The sequence below is a fragment of the Rhipicephalus microplus genome, chromosome 6, assembly GCF_043290135.1.
Source record: "Rhipicephalus microplus isolate Deutch F79 chromosome 6, USDA_Rmic, whole genome shotgun sequence".
NCBI lineage: Eukaryota > Metazoa > Arthropoda > Arachnida > Ixodida > Ixodidae > Rhipicephalus > Rhipicephalus microplus.
The window spans coordinates 113,963,801-113,990,250 of NC_134705.1; the positions used below are offsets into that span (position 1 = coordinate 113,963,801).

At 43.1% G+C, this 26,450-nt stretch overlaps 1 protein-coding gene across 1 annotated transcript; it reads right to left on the reverse strand.

The window, feature by feature from the left end:
* Positions 1 to 4,354: 4,354 nt before the first annotated feature.
* Positions 4,355 to 21,219, reverse strand: LOC142765990 (uncharacterized). Its single transcript, XM_075867797.1, has 5 exons — positions 21,164 to 21,219; positions 13,152 to 13,218; positions 10,573 to 10,675; positions 6,363 to 6,607; positions 4,355 to 4,638 (listed from the first exon to the last, which is right to left on the reverse strand). Exons 1-5 carry the CDS (start codon positions 21,217 to 21,219, stop codon positions 4,492 to 4,494), a joined length of 618 nt encoding a protein of 205 aa, XP_075723912.1. The 3' UTR covers positions 4,355 to 4,491.
* Between the last annotated feature and the right edge of the window lie 5,231 nt (positions 21,220 to 26,450).

Here is a 26,450-nt window from a genome sequence, read left to right on the forward strand (position 1 = left end):
AATCATTAACAGCTGCAAAAAAACAAAAAAAAACAAAAAACAAGATGTTATTTTTGTTAGCTAGCCTAAAGCAAATTTAATGAATGAATGAATGAAGCAGTGATTTAATAAACAAAATGTTTATTGCATGACAAGGTTAGCCTACTTGCTCCAAATTTAAAAGCAAAAGAAAAAGAGAACAAAATGTAGCTGATTATGGCAATATCAGTTCTTGCGTAAATTATCCCACCCCTGAAAGAAAATGAAAAAAAAAACTAAAACTTCTCCAATCTTTTTTTTTTCCTTTCAGGAAACTTCCTCTGCTACCTGCAAAACCTGGGCAGCCATCTATTGAGAGAGGTGCATGCATAATTTGTTTGATCTAATTGCGAACTTTTTTTTACGTGGCTTCATACTATTAGCACACAATATTAACACACCTATTTCTGCCACTAATTTAGGAACTGATGTGAGAAACGAGGTTTCTGAGGTAGGAAAAGAGAAATGGGGAAGCTAGGCCTTCTCGATAAACAGTTAGGGTATTTAGGAGAGGAGTTCAAGTGCGAAGCTGACCTACCGCATTTGTTGGTGATGGTGATGATCTTCATCATTATTTTTTTTTTCGTAGCGGGGATCCACCGAGGCAAATAGGCCAGGATCGACTGATAGAAGTTAAAATCGAAGCAGTACTTAGTAAAAAGGGTTTAAAAATTATTGTAAAATGAAAAGTTTCTCAAAAAGACACAAAGAATAAAGAGCCAATAAAACACACCAGAAGCAATATCCGCCTCTTGCATGGCTTGCTTATTTGGCTTTTGATTCTTTGCTCGTAACCATTACAAAAAATTGGCCTTAAAACCGTGGTTTATAAAAAACAAAGTATTTTATTGGAATTGAGATGAACGATCAGACATAAATTGGTTGTCCACGCTTTAAACGAATATTGATGGCTGGCTAAGACTAATAAAAAGCATGAAAAATGACTTTACATGATATAATGATAAAGGTAAGAATAAAATAACATGAAAAACATTCAACCGGTGAGAGGAAATGCAAAGTGCCAAATTTTTATGTAGAGTAAATTAACAAAAAAACTCTTCTTGTGTCACTAGGAGGACCGCCAATGACCGAGAAAGCATTCCTATCAATTTATCCCACTAAAGAAGCTACAAAAGAGAAAAAATATTTAATCATACCGAGAAATTTCAAAGCTTCTCAATAAAACTTTGAATTGCTTTTGTCTACAGCAAGTGGAACGACGTCAGGTAAGTGAAAAAAAGGGGGAGTAATGTTACTGGTTTCTGGACACAAAGAGGACAGAGGAGAGGGTGAAAGACTGCATCTGTACAAATAAGAAAACTAGTATTATACAGCACCAAAATATTGTAGTACACACTACCAATTTGCAAGGAACACAACTTCACAACTTATCATTCCAAGCAAGAGAAACATGACCATATGATTGAACTGGTAGTTGTTTAATCAACTATATTTCGGTCCAGAGTTAACGCAGGGAAAGCCCCGCGCTCCCTGGCTTGAATCACATAGGAATTGCGAAGCCGAGCTTGGAGGCTCGATCGCGGGGCATGCTTTACCTGCATGATAATTTACTTCATGAAAACCCTCAAGTAAATAATAGTTACGGAATCTAGACTAACTTTTGATAGCTGGATCAGGCACAATGGGTTGCACAGGACTATCTATAGGAAGTTAGGAATGAACGCTCGAGGATATCAGCCATATCGTTACGTATTATTCTTCTATGACCGAGCACTTACACCAACCGTGCTACACGCAAGTTTTTTTTATGGTTTTACGAATTTGAAAGGTAGTGCATAGCCTTGTTTTCTTTCGCTAATTATATAACAATCCGTTTTTTTTCATGTACATCTGTGTGCAAAATATTTTCACATAGATTTAAATAATCTTGTGTGTCATAGAAGCCACTTCCACAACGCATGTTGAGTTCTGGGGTCCCAATAGTGTAAATGTTATACACTGAACTCTATTTTTGTTATGAATAATGAAGTAATTGAAACTTATTATTTATAATGATGCAAATGCATTCGGACCTGAAGACACGGACCGTAAACAAAGTGAGCCCCGAGAAGCCGGAGTGGCACCGCCTGGTAGCAGGCTTGCATGACGTCACGGCACGGACTCTTTCGACTCTTGCGCCCTCTCTTCGTACGCCATTGCGATGCCAACGCCCGTTTTTCGCTTGCCTTACGCGTAAAATAAATGATGAAAGCAGCATTGATGATGCTCCTGGTAAAATAACGAGAAACGAAACAGTTTTTGTTCTTTTACAGTACAATCACCAACGGTGCCCACGCTCTTGTGTACACACTTTGATCAGCTTTGTTAGGTGTCACGCTGCTTACCTCCAAGATGGGTTCGATCCTCGGATACGGCAGTTGCATTGCCATGGGGGTGAACAGCTAGACCATGCATGGGCTTAGATGCACCATCATTTGTAGGGCGATGGTTAATGAAGTCTTTCTATGCAGCTTCTCACCGCCAGTACTCTAAGCGGAATGATGATGATGATGATGATGATGATGAAGAAGAGGCCTCTAACTTGACTGATACCCATTCAGGAGGAATTCACCTTAGGCTGTTTCATGAGAGCTGGCTAATCTTGGCTGTGTGCACAAGTCTACGCTGTCGTTTTTTATGAAAGGGAAGACGCGAGTGTGTGGCCTGCGCTCTGTGGTGTTCTGGAGCCTGATTATACGCGCCTATTACTTCCGTATTACAAGAAGGCGCACACATGAAGGATCCCTATGCAGTAACTGCTACGAGCATCAACATCTGACAGCTGACAACAGTGGGTCCGCTCTTAGGGTCATCTATTGGTAAATTAATTAATGAGTCATGGCAGTTGGACAAGCGCTGCTAGATAACACTCCCACTCCGGTATGATAACGGGTGGAGCTGGTAAAAACGGACGCGCTTTCTTGAGCCGTTGGTTGATGGCGCTGTAAGCAGCCGCCGCAGAGCGCAGGCCACGTGCTCGCGTGTTCACTTCCATAAAGAAGGACAGTGTACGTGAACTTTTCGGCAGTACGGTGGCATAAAATGATTCACAACTGAATAAATAGATTGGGCGAACACTGGAGGGAGGAATAAAACTGTTTCAACTAATAAATTGAACGCTGAGAACACTTCATGTCGTTGACTTCCCCATAATAAGTTCACTCAGAAATAAGAAAATTAAGAGTTGAAGTTTAAATTTTAAATTTTGCACCGAAGTAGCCGCATAGGACCCTACACATTCCGTAGTTTGGCGGCATTTGTAAAACGAAGTTTCCTAATGATTGGTGCCCCTTGTGGGTTCTCGTATTTACTCACGCTCTTGCAACACACGGAGCCAGCAGACACCACCAAACCAAACGAAAAAAAAACCTTTATTGAACTACTTTTGTATCGACAATATTGCCAGCCGAAGAAAACACATCATAGTGATCAACACGCTAAACATAACCTGATGAAATGATCAAATACACTCTATAAACATAACAGGTAACAGATAACGCAAAGGTGGCGTTGCCAATGTCCGACTCACCATGATGTACCCATGGGACACGATAAGCAGTTGCCGCATCGCGCGAGATCCTGTCAGAAGACGACCATTTACGCCAGCCCCCACGCACCCAAAGAAAGCCGGTCATGCCTCATGTGCCGCCGCGCAGCCTCGCCACCAGGCGTCACTGCTGGCGCTACTGCGGCAACTTTAATGATGATGATGATGGTGAACCATGCTCCTGCATTCGCTTCCTACCACTGGATGGCTGACCCTGATTGCGGGGCATCCGCAAACGACTTTTCAGGGGGTGAATAAGCCCACACACCCTTCACAGGACAATGTAAGTCTTGTTTTACCGATCAGAAACTACGTAATACAAATATCTTCAACATGAATGGCGTCAAGATTTTTGTGCGACAACAAGAAGGTTGCATTATTCCAACACCTTTTTTTGTGTCTTTTTTCACTTACCAAGCGTACTTTTGAGGCGAGCGTGGGTAATATGAAATTGTGAAAGACTAAGTCACTCCTATGACGAAAATAAATTTTCCTAATGTCTGTGCAATTACTCTTTGTGCCACTGTCCAAATGTGCTCAACGACTGCATGTCGATCTGCGAACTTCGAAAAATCATTTCGAAAAAATGTAAAACAGCGATAAGGGTGCAAAGTGTAATTTTCATGGGAAGAGGTGTGAGGGCAAAATGTTCGATTTAAGCTCCGAGGACCATTCTTCTTTACTGAACATACTTCGGAGGATGGTGAGGGCTCACAGCTTCTTAGAATCAGACGACCACTTACCTCGGGCGGAATCAATTGCCTTTCTGAGGCAAATAAAACATCACCATCATTTCGAGTGATATTTATTGGCGTACTCTCTCACGATAGAGATTTCGTTCAACTTCGAACATGGTGCAAAAAAGCTCGCGCATTGGGAAAATTTTCACGAAGCATTGTAGGCATGGCGGAGTTGAACTTCACGTTTTAGGAAACTATGAAGGGCGCGTCGTTATTGTCGCTTGGCTGGTCGTTTGGGTGCGCATCAATGTCTCTGGGCTGGATCGAATAAGGCGCAGGGTTCTTGAATGGTGGCATGTTGCCAAAGAAGAACTGCACTCCCGAAAAAGACATCTGTCATAACAAAAACAAAAAAATAACAACAAAACACAGATACACTAAACGGTACAGAGAGGATAGAGGAATGTAAAAATATGAGCAGCAAGTGAAAAAAAATGTTCGAAATTATTCTTTTCAGACGCTGCTTTATTTACTGGCATTGGGAAGTGAACCTTATCGTCTTTACCATGTGCAAGTAAAAGTGCGAGTTGAAGCGAGCACGCGGAAGCAGCAATTACCTTCGTGAATGTCATGTATACGTTGTGATTTACACGGCACGGCTTTGGTGGTCGCGCAGCCCTTTAAACGCGAGAGCATTAAAAAGCTCGTTTTATAGTAATTCTGACGCTAACATCGGCGTATAGGCGCCGTCGGTTGTGAGTGAAAAATTATCACCTTGTTCGTGACCAAAAAATTGGTAAAGATGCAAATAAAACTAGTAAGAAAGTGTACTGATCTGAGTGAGAATCGAACCTATACGCCATCTGCGTAGCAAGCGGGTGTTCTACAACGCATCCACGCGTCTGCTTGAAAAAACAGAGAAAATAACTTTCATGCTTTAAAATACAGGCGTCCTGTATTTAGACTTGATAATACAACATGTAATATCGCAGTAATATAGCGTAGTACAAGCGTTAATTGCCTGGACGTTAGAACATATTATCACAGAGACTTGGTGGGTTAAAGCCGGCCACGCATGACAAAAGGTACAAAGTTACCGCGCGCATTTCGTTAAGACCACGTAGTGGCTGCATAATAATCATCGTAGCAAGTTTGAAAATATTCCAAGCGCATAATCATTCGTGGTTTAAGGAATGCTACCCATTACACGTAATGCAGCCATGTGCGAAAACTCAACTGAGTCGAGTTCGCTTCAGCTCTATCAGTTACATTCTAGTGATTCACAATTTAAACTTCTCGAGTAACATCATACACTAAAAAGGATGCACTATAAGCGGCTGAAGTAAGTACGCGCCAGGGATAAGATATCGCTACCGCGTTCAAGCCTTCGAGGCGATGCTGAAGGATTGCTGAATTTTGGTTAGCTGGATGCGCACTAAAATTGGCATGACAGGTCTTGCATCGTATATACAGGAATTAACGGTTTATGTTTCTGGCATATGCTAGAATAAATATGCATGCGCGTGCGAAGAACGATATTCAACGGCATAAAGAGTAAAAATACGTTCGTAAAACGGAACACATATACCTTGTACATATTCAAGTCGAGAGCTGATTTTCATATTATACAAATTAAACGAACTGCTTGAGTGAGGAATTGTGCCAAAAATACGGAAACCGTCCGCAGAAAATAAAGCACTCGTACTTTCAGACGTTAGTTGTGGTTACCTTCCATTCGAGACTTGAACCGTGAACGTGACCTTCTTTAGACCAATCAAGTACTTCGAGTGGGACGTCGTTTGACAATATTCACCATTCAGGAGTGAATGCGCGAAGCGGTATATTCTGGTTATTATGTGACGGAATCAATCGCTTTTAGGCTGACTACAGATTTTTCCCGAACATGTTTTTTATGCATTTTATTGCAACAAGTGGAAGTTATTATGTTGATGCTGTTATTGCACAGGGGGTGAGACCAGTCGAGCTGCCTATACACAAGAACTAATCTCACCATCCTTGCTGTTCATGTATGCTTTGTACCTAAGTTTGTTAATATTTCTATTTCAGTTTCAAAATAAATGACTTCTTTTCGTGGAAGCAAAAAGTTTTGACCTTACCGGCGCTCTTTGGACAGAGTCAGGTGGTTGCATGGGCGGATGTCCGCCCACGGCTGGGTGCCATCCGGGTCCACAAATGGTGACAGGCTCAAGCGATTCGTCTTCTGAGAGATTTTTCGGGATGGTGTGTTCGATCAAGGGCGGCAGGAGCCTGCCCCTGTGAATCAAGCGGAATGTGGGCAAATGCCCCGGCCAAGGGTAACCCGGGTTTTGGGAGGTGTCCAAGCTCTTGTCCTCTTCCGATACTGCAGAAATGATTGTGTGTATGCCATATCACCACTTCCGAGCAAAGGCAAGATCGCACTATTCCGACTGATTTTAGTGGTTTATTTTGACTCGCAGTTGTGGCTATTTTCGAACTTAAATTTCTAGGTCATGCAAGGATATTTCATGAGAGGCAGAACTGAATTATTACATAAAAAAATTACCGTCGATTACGGCTCTGCTGATTGAGAATTCGAAGAGCAGCTGTTTAGGCGTTTTCATTTTGTGATAAGTTAAGTGCATAGGTGGCTAATCTCCATGTCCTTCCTCTTTTCTTCCTCCTCCTCTTTCAGCACATACGTATGCGTCAAGGTGAGGCAGCGTGGCCTGAGTGAGAGCACAGAATCGTCGGTTTTCTGGTCAACGCATCGTGACGAACCTGACATCTACAACTTTCGTCTTCACAGTCTGACGCAAAAGCTGCGCCGAACTGTATAAGAGACCGTTAAAGCGTTCTACACGTAATGTGTCTTTTCGATCAAAGCAGATCCTTTCACAAGGCTCGCACGTCAGGCCTCTTTCTCTTGCTCGTAGGCGAGAGACCTGCGTTGCGGAAGCGTGAACAGGCATGGGCCGTCGCCGACGCTCACTGGTTGTTATGACGGAATGCAGCGAGGTTCATTAGCACGACCGACAAAGACTAATGCCTCATGAATAGGATGAGATATGCTGGTGCTGTGCTTCACGTGTCTTTCGTCTTCGTCAGTGACGGTGTTGAATATTGCACATGACTCACAAACTTGCCCAGATGAAAGCACTTTTTTGGGAAGTCCCCCTTCACCCCATCGGTCACTCGGACAATGACACCACCACTCAACGCAGGAATGTCTGCACGACAGCTGCGCTCTAGAAAAATTGGTCCTATACTGAAAAGAATAAAGACAAGGAAAATACAATATTGGAGAATGACTCATTTCTTCTTTTTCGCGCATACTTCGCCCCTACACGTTTTAGGTAGTTTTTTGGAAAAAAAAAAGATTTACTCAGTTGTCGTTTGTACCAAACTTCAGCGTGGTATCGAAAATGTTTTTCTAAAGCTGCAAAAACTACGTACAATTGCTTCTTTAAAACTAACTGTGTGCCTACATTTTTTCACACTATGTTTGATATAGCAAACGCTGTGCTACAGGTTCGAAGACTGTGCAAACGATGCTGCCTTAGCGTCGCCGTTCTGGAGTGCATGAGCACGGGCTTAGACTCGAGGACTGACTGGCATAGAAAATACGTGGTTATGGGCATTGAACTACATGCACTACAGATATGTTGTGTAATCCGTACGTCGTGATGATCATTCGTGGTTTTGAGGATATGAAAGGGGATCACTTATGCGAACACTAAGCATGACTGCACTGGACCGAAAACAGCATAAGAAGGAGAAGACACGGACAGAGTGATGTATGTGTGCCCGTGAACCCTTTCTTGCGCTTGTTTTGTTTGCGGTGTAGTCTTAATCATATCGTACGGATCAGCGCCTAATCTTCTACTGCAAAAAAGAACATGGTGCAGTATCGGAAGGGGGTCGGGTGTTAAAGTAGGAAATGAAAACGACAGGGCCTTCTCGCAAAACAGGAACCCACACACCAACAGCCAGGTTTGGTGCCTCACTCCACAAGAAAACTCTGCGGATGCCCGGTGGCACTGAGAGTAAAACGAAGTGCCTCAAGCAATGGAGCCAAATGGTGCACATCTGACCACCACTGTGATTACGGACGGCAGCGTGGATACCAGGAACTTGCATAGGCAAGTCCCTTTTCTGGCGGGTGGTCAAGAGCTCGGACTGTTTGGGCATGGGTGATGTATCTTGAAGAGCATGACGGGCGAAAATAATCTACCTATAGCCTAAGACACTACGCGTTAGTTTGAAACAAAGGTAAGCGAGAGTTCGCTCAAACAGAAGGTATAGAAAAATATGTATTCAAGATAATAGACAGTGGTTCTTAAGGTTCGGTTTAAGCCCCTCGTATATATATTCGCTTCAAACCAGAACTAAAAGACGAGCTTCGGCATCCGTAACCAAATGGCCTCATTTTAGTGAAGTTGTTTATGTTTTTGTTTCTGTATTCCTTCTAACGCATTCATAGGGACAAAAAGAAAAAAAAAGAACAAAAACGCTGCGAGGGCCCCAGCAGGCCCTTTCTGCCTCCCCTCAACACTTCATCAGTGTTCCCTGTCTGTCTGTCTGTCTGTCTGTCTGTCTGTCTGTCTGTCTGTCTGTCTGTCTGTCTGTCTGTCTGTCTGTGTCGCATGGTGATTCACTAAATACTAACTCTGCTTATACTTGAATAATCTGAAAGATCTCTGCGCCATGACATTGAAGAGGCAACGTAGCTTAATTGGGGGCAACATTGCGTATTGATAAGGTATTTAGAGGCCTGTAAAAATACTGCTTTGTTTATTTCCTTCAGTATTGATATTACATATGAAATGTGCCGATGCTGTGTGGCCATCATATGTTAGAATTATGTTAGAAAAATGTGTCTTAGGGCCTACAAAATCAGGTAAGTGTGATATCCACTTACGGCTTTAACAATTCAATTACTTTTTCTGTAGAGGAAGGTATTTTAAGGCGGCTGACCACAATTCCTAATAGGTATAGTTGGGCAGTATTGTCAACCAGGAGAAGTATTGTTTTTCATGCTGAAAACTTATTGCAGATTTCAGATACATAAAAAGATGGCCCTTGTAACTTTAGTGGCGTAGGAGAATTGAACCAAGTTCAACCTTCGCAATCGCTTCAAAAGCACCAGTGAGTACAACAAAAGCACCACGAGAATGGCATCGCTGTTAAAGACAATGATTGTAGAGGCGCTATTCTTGCGCGATCAATAAGGTATGCATGACCTGCATGCTATAATTGAAAGCACAGTTCACACACCCATGCAACGAAATGACTTGGTCGTTGTATATAGCAACAATCACTACTTCTAAACGCCTTCGCTCAAGCTAAAGCTACCATCACAACTTTCCCGCTCCGATGCGACACTGTTATGCCGCCTTTGGTTTGGTGTTGCATTTACAAAGGTGTACTCCTTTCGCATTGGTATGGCAGACACTCCTACATGCGACTACTGCGGAGCTGAAGAGACCATCAAACACGTCCTGTGCAGCTGCGCTTGCTACGACACACAGCGATGCCAGCTCCGGATGGTTTTGAATCGGCTTGACCCCGGACCATTTTGTGTGCAGAAGATACTAGGACCTTGGGCATCTGCCTCAGTTGCGCAGAAAGCAACTAAAGCACTGCTACATTACCTTAAGTCAACAAACCTGAGCGATCGCCTGTAGACTGTGTGTGCTCCCCGAGTGTGCTCGTGATTTTGTGTACCTTCTCATCTTTCTGCAACCTCTTTTGTCCCCTTTATCCCTTCCCCAGTGCAGGGTAGCAAACCAGATGTGCGTCTGGTTAACCTCCCTGCCTTTCCTTGCATCTTTATCTCTCTCTCTCTCTAAACGCCTCAGAAAAATATCGTGGTAGTCCTCGTCCGCCTTTCAGTTTCCGTTTCACCACTAGATTGTGGGGAAACGCATGACATTGCAGTTATTACTAGAAGCCACTTTTTCAAAATCTGAAATTCTTCGACGGCTTTTCGCATCAAGCACTTCAGTTCTCCCACTCGACATAACCATCTAACTTGTCTCATTACAATTTGGTTACTTAACTTTCTTATTTACTGTCTTAAATCATGTCTTTAGCCACCTTAAGATGCCTGTGGCTAGAGAAGTAATTTTGAAGGCATCAAAGAAACACCGCACTTGTCTGAGTTTTGAGAATTTCGGTGGCTTTTCTTAAAACACCTTGTAGATGTTTCCACAGCAAATGTTTGAATTAGTTTTAATATTTATTCTGTAAACGTGAAAATTAGGTCCACTGAAGAACCACGATTATACCGAAACCCTCCCCTCAGACAAGGACTGCAAACTTATGAAGTTTATGCAGAATACGTACCATCCCAGTGTTCCTCCAAGCTTGAAGGATACTCGTCTGAGTCAGACCCTTGATCTTGATGCTTATGATGATTCGTGGGGTGTCCTTTCTTGCCGTGATGAGGCTAGGAATCATGTTTTTTTAAATAGGAAAACAATACAGATTGAGCCCCAGTCAGAAAAAGAAATAGCCCCAAAAGCTTCTACATGGGGAACTCTAAATAACGCCCAATTTGAAATTAGGAATACTTACCCTATTAAACACATGCCAAATAAAGCCGACGTTAACCATTGTTTACCCATAGACAGCTGTCATTAATAGTTGGTAGCCATTTCATAGCCTGCAGAAGCTTTTATTTAGCAAGGACACGCTAGTGCAATACCAATCATGCATCGAACACTGTTAACAATAGCTGACACCAGGGATCGTTTTGTGAAAGACGTCAGAATTAGGCGGAAACTAGCAGTCATACACCTAGCCTGCGTGAGATGGATCATGAATCAGAATACGCCAATCTGTATCTTAATTAAAGTCTTCTGCTTCAGCTCTGGTCACCTGCATTCTTTAACGAATGAGTTGTACTGCATGGTTATTTTCTACAGCAAGTGCGTAGTGCAGTCAAATGTATGATACCGTTACCTATTTCACCAGTACTATGATTAGGTTATTTCTTGCGCCGAATACATGATTTGCTGACTTGCTGCCATCAACACAATGCTTTGCCTTCTTTCTGCGTCGACTCTGTCATTGCAGCCTACCGAGCTTACGATGTACAGTTGATACTGCGTGGTTGCAAACGCCATAGCGTTAAAGAGCCCATTTCGCAGTAATTCTTTTGTCAGCGTCAAGGGTTGCGAGCAATAAATTACATTATACATGACAAAAAACAGATAAAGATACAAATAAGCATAATTATTACGAATGTTTGGTTAACGTGAGGATAAAACCCCTGGTCGTCTACGTGGCGAATAGTTTTACCACAAAGCCACGCTAATAATTGAAAATAAAACGGGAAAAATGAATGTTTTGTAAAGGAAGGAGAAGCCTTAACGCTTGTCAGACGGTGTGAAAGAATCGTTAAATCCCAACAGGCGTAAAAGGCGTGATATGTTCAACGAGAGGTTGTTGGAAAGGATCAGCCATTAGAAACCGCTCACACATTTGTAATCATCCCCAGCTGCGAAAGCATCGAAAAAGTGAACACCTGCGTAGATTCCCGAATTGCCTTGAGGACACGTAGTACGTGGGCCCTTCCCCGATTCGCAACTGAAAGAATCGTGTACACTTAACAACTTTACTTGCGGTAGGCATTGCAAGCAACTTTGAGAAAGTGAATGTAACAAGCAGAAACGTTCGTTTTCTTCACGGCGTGGTGTAGGCAAGCACAGAGAACCGCAGCTAGCAGTTTAGAACCCGCCATCCACGGGGCCTCATTATGTTGTCACGTTTTAGTCTTGAAGGTGTAGCTCAAGCGTCTCCCAAGTTTTTTTTTTATTCGGCCACAACAATCGAAGCATGTATTTTCTTACCGACTGTACGGTATAGGTACTTGTTGCGCTCACCCTTCTGCCCCGCTTTCTTTGTGCAATCGACGTTTACTTGTTATTCCGTCTGTATGATTTGTTGCCTGTTGCATGGACTGTACGCTACATGTGGTTTCTTGCTACGGCAACGGCACTCTACAGTTTTGTGCGTGGACTCGGTATTTGCTGCACCGACCGTATATTTGAACTGTGTTGTACGCTTTCCTGTTTCAAATATGTGTAAATTATTGTGCCGACAGTATGATAACAATACAAAGTATGCGGTGTGGAGCTCTGCTTTCTTGAGCACTGTTACAATACCATTACTTGTTGCTGCAGCTATGACGGACTACTTTTCGCTTCGAAAGTTTTTGGTTACACATTGGCGCTTTGACAAACACGCGTACACCCGTATATTTCTGGTAACGACGCTAAAGAACTCTGGCGCCATATAGCGATAAGGATCAATAGCGCCTGCGCGCCCTCTAATTTTTTATTGGCAGTCGGATGCACCCGAATCAGCCATTCGCCACCTCTCCTATCGTTATTTCATACTCTCTCCCATGGGCGAGTTTTCCCGCTTGCTTTGTGTTCATGCGGAAAAGTACCCGATGAGTGGTGACCCCGGACGAAAGTCCGTGGAAGGAATTTATTGTTCGGTTGCATTTGAATACCTGGGCTGGCGCCTTGCATCTGGAATGATCACTAGTTGCCTGTCGTGCGGGCTGTCTAAGAGACGCCGTGTTTTTTAGATGACGCGTCTCCATTGGTGGCACTGTGTGGCTTACCAACAGGGATGCGCCACTGCGACGTGGCTGCATGCCGTGGCCTTTAGAACAAAAGCTCCCTATACAAGTTGGCCCTAAGGATGGCAGTCATAGATACAGATGTAAGTGCATACAAAGGAGAAAGCGCAGTGAGGATGTGCAAAAGTTTTTGATTATCTGCAATAAGAAGAGGGTAACGCTTGTGCCTAGTTGCTTGAACCATAATATGAAACACGATGCGTGTACATGACGTCATGTCAAGTATTATGAAGTAGACGTTCTTCAGGAACAAACAAGAGTGCGATCTTACCTTGCCTCTTTGCAACGAGTAGGTTATATCAGCAAGAACAGCCCCTGGAAAAGTGGTACGTAGCTTACTGCGACAGACAGGTGAAATCACAAAAGTTGTTTGCGCTAATCGAACTCAAAAAGCTTCCGTGGTTAAATTAAGTTTGTCGAGCTATAGATCAAACCTGCTTGTTTTGGTAGAGGACGAGACCTGTACTTTGAAGCAGTTTCACTTTCTGAAATGCATTTGTTTAAAAAAATACCAAAGAGGAATATAGAAGCTTCCGAATAAAATATCTGCAAAGAAGGTGCATAGGTTCGAGGCGATGTTTCGAAGAGACAACTTGCCTTTTTGAAGGCTGAAACTATTGCAGCGTTGTAGAAGACCAATCCACTTGCCAAAATGTCGGATCGAGCACACACAGCCTGTTTTTGGATTTTCTCGTGCCTTGGTTTAAGCAGGTAGTCACTTTTGTAGAGCAACTATCACATCTCGATCTACTTACACTTTGCATCACAAGAAAATACGCAGGTTGCTAGTCGCAATTGCCCCCAGCACCCTTCCCGGGACGTGAACTCGCTGTAAATCTCCACGCAGCCAGCGCCTTTGGTGATGGAGGCAAAAAAATATACTGACCTGGGGACATTAGATTTTTGCCGACGTGACGAATTAGAATGCCACTGAAGTAGTTTGGGCAGCGACAGACGAGGCACGTGGAGTGAAGCATGTCATCAACCCGCTGAAACGCCGGGGTGTGAACTGATTGTCTAGAACTAAGGATATTTCACAAAACACGCATATCAACGGAGTCAATAATGAGCGGGATGAAGCGTCTGTCCATCTGTCTGCCCGTCGACAATACGAAATTGCCAACTACAGGAAAAGCATAAACACCTTATAGTGATAATATTTTCAAGGATATATACACACAATGCCAGCTATTGTATGATAAGAAAGGCGCTACTAGTTACGCTGGAAAAAGGAGGGATATCTAGCTGCAATCGTCTAGACCATAAGCAGCTTCGCCCTCTAAAATTGCTGGAATAGAAGCTGCCGCAATGCCTTGCCAGAAAGAGTGAAGCCAGCTTTTGCCATCCAAAGGTCTTGGAAACATGCTCTTTCCTGGTAGTGCCCACATAGAGAACAAGTGGCTTTAATCGGCTCTTTCGAAGGGTACGTTAATCATAAATTAAAAGAATGTTGTTCCCAATGAAACAGCATTGAGGGTTGAGTGTTGGTGACTTAATCTCCAGTATAATTTGCCTTGAATTCAAGGCTTACGGAAGAAAACTACTAACACAAACACGCTCTTTGAGCACTAGCTTACCCGAAACATGTCAAACTCTCGGTGCGAAAACGCTACTCATAAGCCTTTCATGGTCGTTGGTTATAGTTTCTGATCGATTTCGACAATAGGTGTTGTATTATCTCTGGAAGTTTCCCGGTTTTTCAGCTGAAATGTTCCTCTCTGAAATATTGTCTGTACGGTTTGGCAGAAAATAAACCTTTTCTCTATGGTTTTACCGCGAGTATGATGCATTCACACAGTTTTCCGTAGGCATTCAGACCCTACAAGGCACTGCCCCTGCGCGTGAATAATAATTTTAAATGCGAAGCATTCCTTAGCGATCTTCGGCGACATTGAGCGTATCTATCTATCTATCTATCTATCTATCTATCTATCTATCTATCTATCTATCTATCTATCTATCTATCTATCTATCTATCTATCTATCTATCTATCTATCTATCTATCTATCTATCTATCTATTTATCTATCTATCTATCTATCTATCTATCTATCTATCTATCTATCTATCTATCTATCTATCTATCTATCTATCTATCTATCTATCTATCTATCTATCTATCTATCTATCTATCTATCTATCTATCTATCTATCTATCTATCTATCTATCTATCTATCTATCTATCTATCTAGTTAGCCGCCTAGGACTTTTAGCTCTCCTAGCCGTTTCGATAATGGTATCGATACCAAACTTGGTATGGCATAACATGACTGTATGAGAAATGTACTTGAATAGCCATAACTTGAAAATCATGACATATATGTCATGAATGTCATAATTTACGTTTCATGGTCGTGTAGCTCTTGCGGTGGTTTTGTTTATATGGTATGTTGCGAAACTGGTATGGTATGGCATGATTGCATGGCGAACACAAGCGACAGCCCCTAACATGAAAATCGTGCCATGCGTGTCATGTAACAACATGTCTACATGCCACGCTCATGATGTGCTCGCAGCCGTTTTGCTGGCGTCACATATACCAAATTTGGTATTACGGTACGTGAATGGAATACAAAAGTATGTGACTGGTGCAAACATGATAATCATGAGATGCGTGTCATGTAACAACATGACTACATGCCACGCTAATGATGCGCGGGTGACCGCGTCGATAGCTTCGCTTATACCGAAATTGGTATTTCGGGACGTGAATGGATGACGAACGCATATTACTGGTGCAAACGTGATAAAGATGAAATGCGTGTCATGTAACAACATGTATACATGGTACGCTCATGATGTGCTCGCGGCCGTTTCGCTAGCTTCACTTGTACCAAATTCGGTACTACGTGACGCGAACGGACGACACAGATAAAGGACACACCCAAACGTGATAATCACGACATTTGTGTCATGTAACAACATGACTACATGCCGCACTGATGATGCGCTCCCGGCCGTTTCGCTAGCTTCCCATATGGCAAGTTTGGTATTACGTCACGCCAATGAATGACGAAGGTATGTGACTACTGCAAACATGATAATCATGAGATGCGTGTCATGTGAGAACATGACTACATGCCACAGTCAAGCTGCCAATACATTTCGACGTGACGTGGCGCACGTGCTCGCCGGCGTTCATTTCGCCACGTCCCGCCGGTGTTGCCATGCGCCGGTCCTGCCATATACTCGCAGGCGCGCGCTGCGCTGCGTTGCTTTGACGCTTGCCCGTTTCAGCGCGTTCGGCGTCCCCCCTTCACGAAAGGATGGAGACGCAATGTTTCCTTGGTAGCGTATCGGCGCGAAATGCAGCATGTCACATTTCGCACCGGTTGCCGTCGGGCCACGGTGACGGACGCTGCTCGCGCCTGGTGTCAGACTATAGAGTGCTCGCGTTTTGCTAAAGTAACGTCACTGCCCAGTGTGTGAGCTCGTCAACGGTACATTCAAGCATATTGGAACCTTCATGTTGTGCTCGCGGCCGTTTTGCCTGGTTGCTATATACCAAATTTGGTGTTACTTGATGTGAACGCATGACGAAATATAAAACTGGTGCAAACACAATAATCCTGACACAAATGTCATGTAAAAACATGAAACCATACCATGCTCATAGCGTGCTCATGGCCGTTTTGCTAGCTCCACGTATACTAAAATTGCCATCACGTGACGTGAATAGATGAAGGTAAAGGACACATCCAAACATAATAATCATGACACGGAAGTCATGTACGGTATCATTTACCTTCACCTTGTAACGTTGTGCTGATTTTAAAGTGACATATACGTTTCTCATTCATGCTTCGCATATCAACAATTCTCACTGTACGTGGGATCTTCCAATTCTTTATCCACAGGATCTCATCATGTACGAGGCCCACGAGATGACTATACACTCTCCCATAGTAGAGTGCCAAGTACTCTAAAGGCTGGTGCCCACCGGCGACTAGCAGTGGTTGCTCGACCATTTGCGACTGGCGACCAAAAAGCGACTGATGTTCACACCGGCAGGGGCTATATGCGAGCGACCGGAAGTCGCTAAAACGGAGAGTCATGTCCGGCTCTCGTTATCAGCGATAACTCTAGAGACCGGCGCCGATCAGCTGATCACCGCCAGCTGAGTGAGCGGAGCAAACCGGGCGCGCCGTATTCAATGTTCTCGTCCGTTCTCGCACAGCGTTCCCAACAGTGTCAAGTTCGATTCAAGCGAAGAACAAGACATTGTGATGGTGCTGATGCGCTGCGCCATGGTGTCAGCACTGGCATCACAGATGCCTCAAAAAAAAAAAAAAGCCGGTAGTGGGTGTGGCCGTCCTTTCGATCGCGGGTGTTGGCCGGCCATGCAAGCCGCCTGCCTCCCGAGGTGCGCTGAGACGATGAAGAATATTTCCGAAAGTCGTACGTATTCACAAACGGTCCTTGAGTTTAAATTGACTTGCCACAACCTACAATACAGCACAAACACGTCTCGAACGTTGCCAAAGCATGAAGCACCAACGCGTTCCAAGCGCGCTGCATTGATGGCGGTCACAAATGTAGTTGAAGACAATAAAATGGTTCTGAACACGGGGAAAAGATAGTGCACAATCTATTTTCTCTTTACTTTGACGGTGTTTATCTTCTTACGAATACCACCACGTAAATTCGACACTTGGCTTGAGCTGCTGCGTCCCGCCATCTCCAAGCCAAATATTCCGTGGTGGCCATGATGCCACAGACCCAGCGGAACGCACTCGTTTGTATCTGGCGGCAGGAAGCCAGCGCAATGAAAAAACAAAAGAACAAAAATTGACCATCGCTGATTGGTTCCAGCAGTTTTGCGATTGCAGTCGCGCGACTGAAAACTCGGTCAGGAAGCGACTAGCCAAAGCAGTCACTTCGCGACCGTTTGCGACCGTTCGCGACTGTTTGCGACCAGGCGCAAATGGTCGCGCGACCGCTGATAGTCGCCGGTGTGCACCATCCTTAAAGCGTTAACCAGTTTTTCTAAACAAACACTGACAGCGCCTCATGGCCCTAGGAAAACGCCAGCCGTAACCGCTAATTGCGGTGGGTATGGCTTCACTTCTGAGCAATAAGTTTCACACCAACTTTTTTTTTTAAAGCCTCCGTGACTAGAACTTAACAAAGTTTCACGGTTATGTGTACACTGTATTCGGAAGCGTTCTTACAGCTCAGAAATTCTGGTGTGACCTCACTTGAATTTTAAGGCGATATTGAGCGAACGAATCTCTCACTGTGCCTAGACTATGGTGAACTTCACTATAGCCCAGGCTAACCAAGCTATCACTCTAAAACTCAGCAGCTGCTAGGTTTGTAGTGATATTGATAATAATTGTTTTGGTTGGACATCCCGAAACTTCAATATGAATATGAGGAACGCCGTAGTGGAGGGCTGTGAAATTTTGAGCAGCTTGGGTTCTTTAACGTGCACCCAAACCTTCATGGGCTTCCAGCATTTTCGCCTCCATAAAAAAAGCGGCCGCCACATGAGTGATTTGATTCTGTGACCTGCGGGTCAACAGTCGATTGCCGTAATCAATAGTCCACCGTTGTCGGTAGTGACTATCTCTAAAGTATAGTGGGGCGGCGCAATATGCGAAAGCAGCTTCGGCAGGCTTATATCTGGACGTAAACTCTCTCTTGCATGACAAATGAACGTCATCAGAAAATCAAGCAATCGACATGTCGTGCTGAACGAAGGTGGCGGTTACCACTATTACAGGGTAGTCGCAGAGTAATACCACAATATCCGAATTTTCACTTACCACATAAAACAAGGAGAGTGACCACCCTAACCGTGGCGACAGGCGACACGGTCATTACGCCGAAAACTTGGCAGCGGAGCGTCAAACGCATGGAAGTGGGATGGTGTGCATCCCAGACGAACTGATCACTTGCGTACGCGGTGTTCCTTCCCTAATAGGATTTTCAGCTTCGAAGCTCTAAGGAGGAGTGTCAGTGACTATCTTTGTGATTGCCCATTGACAGCTTTGAGCATTGTATTTGGAATGACACGCCGATCATCCGCATCCGCTGCGTTTCGTAGGACATGGTTTGCGAAAGGTGCCGACACGTGCTGGCTTGTCAAGTCTTCTTTGGTATTTTTTATAGGCACGATGAAGCCAAATTGAAATATATGTCACGCGTGTTGTCCAGTGAGAGCTTTTACCACAAGTGGAAACGTGACCCTCTGAATTTGTGTGAACCTTGCCGCTTTGCCAGGCACTTTACCCGACAGCTGCGTTCAAAAGACGCTGCGTCGCAGTTCTTGTGGTATGTCGTGTAGGCTTGTTGTCAAGTTGTGTCCCAAAGGGGCCGCTTTGTAAAAGCAGCTCGTCGTGACAGACTTCAGCAAAAGAGGTGAGTCGCCGTTTGTAAGTAATTGCGTTGCATGGACATTTCCGACACGTGTTGACGATGAAATGACTTACCTTGTTGCTATTTCTTCTGTCGAGAGTGGTACATGTTCCTGAGAGTCAACGTGAATTAGCTAATGAACATAACGTTCTCTGAGGATGGACATTTATGAGGCTCGTCATCACTGATGATGCCATAGGCTCGCTTTTCACAATATTGAATGTATGTCCCCTCCTTGTGCGATAAATGACGAAAGCGGCATAGTCATGCCTCTGTGCTTCATCAAAGCGAAAACTCGACTTCGATGTCATAGTTGAATATTTTTTCTTCGGCAATACGGAATCATATTTGTAGCTTTGGTAGTGCTTTCACAGCAAACTGGCTGTGGCTGTCATTATGTCTGCCAGGAAGTTTTAGCTTTCTCGAAGATGCTCCTACAGCTTTGATCAAATAAATATTATGTAAAGCGTGTGCCCCACGTCATTACGTTATCAGGTTTAAGACAATGAAACTTTTGTCGATATTACGTTTTCAAAAAATTGCGTATGAACTTGTGCTTCACTTGGTTAAAACTGTAGCTTAGCAAAGTTTATTTATGGGATGCTAGAGGTCTTTCTGTTGAATGGTGGTTTTTGTCAGTAAGAAATATTTTAATAAAAATGTGTCGCTTGAAGTCTTCTAATAGAATTATGGGTTCTTGCGTGTAAGAAGCATTTTAGTAAAAAAAAAATGATATCAGGGCAAAAACCACAAAGCAATCACGTCAAAACATTGAAAGGAAGCCCACAAAGCTGGTGCATTGTCTGAAAAAGAGAGAGAGACACATGAAGACACGCCCGGAAAGACAGTGGATTTAAGTTAGACGGAGTCCGGTTCCCCACCATGAAAATCACGAAAAAGCACGTTTTGAGCCTAATTTGTCAAAGTTTCAGGCATAAACACGAAGAGCCATAGCGATCGCAATTTCAAAGGAGTAGAGAATTTAGGCATTGTCAGTTTGTCGCTTTAAATGAAAAGACTGGTATCGAGAACCCCCAAAACAGTATTCTCGAGATTCCTAATGCATTAAATTTATTTTTCATTCCTCTAATAAAAATGTTTCGATTTTGGTGTCGGGGTGGAGGCTTCGCAGTGACGTGTCACCACAAGAGTGACGTCACAAGAAGACTGCAACTCACAAAACTGTCGCACTAGCTCTGTCCTTTGCTGTAAGTCGCACATGTTTCATGTAGTCAGCGACCAATGAAGTGTCGTCTAAAGTGACTTCTACGATTTAGGTTTCCTGCAGGACACACACTTTGCAAACCCGGCGCATTGCGTTGATTTGTCGTTCATTGCGGTGCGAATGTATTGAAGAGGCTTTGTGACGAAAACATTAAAACTGAACTAAAATATTTTACAAATGTGGTCTGGCTCTGGTTCGTGAAAAACGCTGATAGTGCATATTATGGAAACAAGAAATGACAACACACTCAAGCAAAAACAGAAAAGGTCTTTCGAAACTATGACAATAGCATAGGTGGAAAACAATATTGACTCTCATCAAGACTCACTCAAAAAACACTTCGCTCTGAGAGCTCACTCAGACTTAGGCTGACCAAAATTTTCCTGAAGTGGACTTGTACTCAAATTCACTACTCTTTTGACCTCTACTCAGACTCCCAATCGCCAACATATTGCTCAGACGTACTAAGATTCAGGCTCGCGGCTTGAACCGAGTCTAAGTGACCCTGGTTGAGTCGACTGATGAGTACACTGACGTAAAATGAGCTTTTACTAACATGTTGCAAATGTTTTTTAACGCCAATATATCACTTATTCGGTACTCTACGACGCGCCTTTTTCTCTCGTACCTTTAACTACGAGTTTATGGTAGATGCATCTCAGTATGGACGTCTTCATGAAAAATTGATGCGACTCACACGAGATATTTTTCTGTCAAGAACGTCGCCTGAATGAGTTTACGAGTGGTGGTCATTGCCCGCCCTCTCACTCTTCAGATCAATTAACTATGAGGTGGCACATGCACACGAGTGCATTGAGGTATGTGTGAATATACTTGAGTATAAATGTTAGTCAGTATAAGGCTGATGGTATTGCTAACACGTGAGTAGATAGAGGAGCGACTGCTCCTTAAAAAAGTTAACAAGAAAAAAAACTGTGGGCGTTAAACCTTTCTTGTCAGCACAAATAAGCAGGTCCAGATACTTATTTTTGTTACCAATTGTATTCCACGAAAGCACACATGTTGCTTTTTGTAGAAGTGCAGCCTTATTTATTAGTTGTTCAAGAAGATATGAACAAATGCGAAAGGCGCCTCGTCTCGGGAATGGTCTTAACCTATTATATGTATACGCTGTCTTGTGCGAGTACGTACAACATGGTGGCGTCTCCATAACCTCGTTTGTAGTGTTTGATAAAGTATTAAGTGCACATGAAGAACGTGTTTTCTCTTTTGCCCTAACGAAGCTTGCTCCACTAACCTTATGGCGGCTGCATTTTCGATGGAGGCGGAAATGTTGAAGGCCCGTGTGCTCAGATTTGGGTGCACGTTAAAGAACCCCAGGTGGTCGAAATTTTCGGAGCCCTCCACTACGGCGCCTCTCATAATCATATGGTGGTTTTGGGACGTTAAACCCCACATATCAATCAATCAATCCACTAACCTTATATGCGCAGATGTTAAAAGTTATGCCTTTCTATTTTGTTCGTAATAAGTGTTTCTGTCCACAAGTGTCTGTGAGGCTGCGAAGGAACAGCTGTGGCCATTCCTATAGAAAAAGCGGTTGTGATTTCATATACATTTCAATGATAATTCGTACCGTTAAGGGCGTGGCTTAGATTTAGTGACGCGTAATCCAGAATGTTGCACGTGTTATATCTTTTGCGGCATCAATGTATCAGCTTCATGTCCCAGATGTGCGCCTAGCTGAAGCAAATATAAAAGGTAGGCCTGCGGGCAAGCATTGTCTCGCTGTTTTAGTATGATTTCCAATAAATATATTCCGTGTACACGGGCAAAAAATAGCGATAATAATTTCCTCTCCAGGGCAAGGCTAAATTGAGCTAGAAAAGGAGAAACAACATCGCGATACTCTAGCATTTTAAGCAGCTGCACATGATGATAATGATGATAATGATTGATAATGATGACGATAATGATTATGATGACGTTTGTTATTCTAGCGTACACCTGTCTTATAACGCGGCACTTCGTTTTCCCCGCCTATGACAGGAACCGTAATGCGCCGGCTCGTGTTTTACGTAGCTCTCCTGCTTATGGGTGAGAAAACTCAGAGTTTTTTTTATGCAAACATTTTCATGCAAGCATCGACATAACAAAGCCAGCAGTTTTTTCTTTTAGATGCATTCTCCTACTTAGCTTTTTCTAGGGCCATTTTCTCACTTCATGCTGTTTGTTTCAGAGAATAACAGAGTACGGAATATATGCTGGTCCAAACGTCGTGCTTTTCGAAAAATGTCTCTTTATTTCTCTGATTGTTTGGATCTTAATTTATGCTCTAGGCATAGTCATAAAATAATTCATGACCTGGTCCCACATTTGTGAATGATTAGCCTGGCATGTCATTAACGACGCAACATGGTTGCGAGTGGTAACTCACGACGCATAAATAACGATTTTAGGTAACATGCATTTACCCGACATTTGCAAACAATAGCTTTGAAGGGTTTATTTTTTTACTAGACCGACATTACCTTGTCACGTAACATTAGGCTTTGTCCGCTCTAAGCACATACCTCTGTCGGGCTTTGGTTCAGGGGCCCCTGGCTGTCGCAGAGCTTGTGATCGGTGTTCAAGAATAGATACCTTCCCCATTATTTATTTGGATAAAAAATGTTTTCATCATGATCTATTCGTTATGCGTCTCGTTCGGTGATCTAGATGGTTATCCAATTACTGTATTTGTCAACATGACATCAGGGTTAATGTTGAAAAAAAGAACAGCCTAGTCTGGGATATGCTTAGGATACCAATTCCCCAATTAGAACATTCATGCTTACTGAAAAATAAATCAACATTTATTTATGAAAGGGGTACTGAAACAAAGTTTCGGGGCCGAGAAAGCCTGCGGGGTCGATTCTCATAAACTTTCGTATATCATCTGCAAGATATCAACAGCGAATACAGCTTGTAAGGTATTTTTAAATAATTTTGAAATTTAAATCAGCTACCGACGCCATTGCGCTATAGACACCCTCGGAGATGACCCCGAGGTAACCCCATTCTTCCCTTATGTCACCACGCTGCAGTCAACAAAACAAGTTATGATGACGTCATAGCCACCATTTTTTTGTCTATATTTCTTGGCGGCTGGTTGCGAGTGCTTGGCCGTGGCGCACGCTTACAAAATTTTGTCTTTGGTGACATTCCAGTCTCGTTTCGTATTCGAAAGTAATTCTTGATGCGAACCGTGTGGAAGTGCGTCAAAGTTCTGTGTGCCGACTGGTAAAGAGCTGCACACACTAGGTGGCGACAGTTGCACCCAATTTTTTGAACTCCCTCAAAGAGAAACTGAAACTGACTGATAATGAGGGATAGGCCTGTAATTATTTATCGTATGCTGCAGCAAACGATGTGTCATGTCATGACTAACCGGCCTCCAGCAACGCATTGCAGAAAAAAAAGCGAGGCCGAAGGTTTAGTGTCAATACCCCTTTATATGTTTTGAAGAGTACCAAGTCACAATAAAATTTGATGCAGCTTACCTACGAAGACCTTATAACGTCTATAACGTGGTTTTCAGACAGCTGGAAAAATATGCTAACGTAGGACACATTTTATTGAGGCCCCATAAAGAAAGTTTAGAGTGTAAGTAAACTCGAAATCTTTATGATAGCACTGTGCTGGAAGTCAAAGTCTGCAATTCGCATTTCATTGTAGATGAAATTTACTAACATTGGCATGTATAGCATTTAGCTGCATGCTCTATCACATCAGGCGATGAGCGTTGTTGGGAAGTTCTCCACTGCTCAACGTCTCACATGGCACCACCCAAAAAGGCAAATACACCACCTTGATTATGGCCTACCCAATTTCAGGTGCTAATTTTTATTCTTCAAATGTTGGCTTGTGGCTTTCCAGCCGTAAAGGCGATCTACTTGGCAGAGAAGGCTCAATGTGCTGAAGTGGTAAGAAGGCGCCTTTTCATATTGTTAAAGCTACGAATGGCAGGCGAGAAATATCTAACAAATCACCAATTTAAAAGTGCATTGAGACTGAAGGTATACCTCAACAAAGCATTACATTGTTATAACTTTTCTATCCATTTATAAACAATGAAAATCAATTTTATATCCACGATGTCACATTTTACAGCTTTTTTAAGGACACCATGCATGAAAAAGGACACCCGTAGAAAATGTGCAAACTAGAATAACAAAAAATTGTGTGCTTGCCTACCCAGGGCTCATGTTCGTGGGCACACACTAGTGCAAAGGTACACAATGCATAAATTTTAAAATTTATTGATTTGTATTGGTTTCCTGCCTTCAAAGAGAGATTTATATACCTTACCTCTGCAAAATATTCGATGACTTTAAGCTATCGCATGTCGCCAGCGAGAAAATATTTCAACTAAAACCCTAAAGTGCATATATTGCTTTTAATAAATATGAAGGCCATTGAAAAAAGTCCGGGCTCAATATTTGCATGCTACGGCAAGCCACAATGCACCCGAGTAAGCTAAAACATGATTTGTCATCGTCGGAATAATACTTCAGAATCATTGTACCAAGAGTGCAAAGTAGAGCTAGCTCTGTATAAAACGAAAGCACCTCTGCGAATTCTTCTTTGAGAGCACCCAAAACATAGTGTTGCTGCCTGTGCTCACCGAGAGAAAAACATGCAAATGCTCTGGATGCTTGGCCGGCATCTCTAAGGATATCTTTATGCCCTTGTAACACAATGTTCTCCGACACTCAATCAATTCGGTCTTGCATACGCCCCTTCAATTAGAATTACTTTCTACAATTTACCGGTGCCGCAATTAAGTCGTACCAATCCACTCAGCTTATTTCAACGCACTCGCCTTTTTTTCGCAGGAACAAAAATGACTCGCAAATCAAGTGGAAAACACGTGGCGTGTGACTGTACACTTGACTCGTAAGAGTGCAGGTTCAACAAGAAGCCTTCTCGAATTTATGCCAGCAGCTCAACCTTGGCCAAACCGAGCACCTCGTCCAAGAGATAGGAGATAGCGCCATTTCAATAGATTTCTTTCACTCGAGAGAAATAAACCTCTTAACGCGATGGGGTTAAAGAGCTCGTTTCGCAAAAATACTGGTGTCGGCATCAGCGTCCATGACAGCGTCGGCGTAATCGGTTGTGAGCAAAAAAAAAATCATCATCTCATGCGTGACCGAAAAATTGAGAACGATGCAAACAAAATATATAAATGATAAAAAACCGTGGAGCAGACTGGGGACCGAACCAAGACTGTTGGGTTCCGAGTGGGAATTAAACCGGAGTTGTTTGCTTGCGGATGTTCTACCACACAGCCACGCCTCAATTTGTAAGAAAAGTGAAAATTACTTCCACTGCTTGAAAATGCAGTGAAACTAGCTTTCATGCTTCACAAACACACGCGTCCTGTATGTATGCTTCCCAATGTAAAATGAAATATAGCAGTAACAGTGCGTGGTGAATCGTCCATTGCCAATGGGCATAAAAATGTTTGATTACAATAATGGATCGATGGTTTAAAGCCGGTACACCACTACAAAAGGCACACACGCAACTGCACCTATTCCCTTAATTAAACTGCATGCATAGCAAATTTTAAAAGTTTAATACACTAAGTCTTTGAAGTACGCACTAGAAACAGGATGCTACTGCGCCTATTCCCTTAAGGCGACGTACTGGGTGCATAGCAAATTTGAAAAGGTTTTATGCACTTAGTCTTTGAAGTGCGCACTAGCAACAGGTTGTCACTATCGCGTTCAACTCCTAAAGGTGAAGTTTTGGGTTCGCCTGATTTTTTAAATTCCATATTTCTTATTTCAGTACGGGCGTGTCTGCTTACGCAACGGAAAATTTAGTGAAAGGGTTGACAGGAAATGTCCAAGTTCATGTGAAGCCAGGTGACATGATGTAACCAGCACCACTGCTTGTTTGTGCCCTAATAACAATTTTGGCACTCGCAACAAACTCACCCATATCTGTAAAATCTGAACATTTTTATGTTGAAT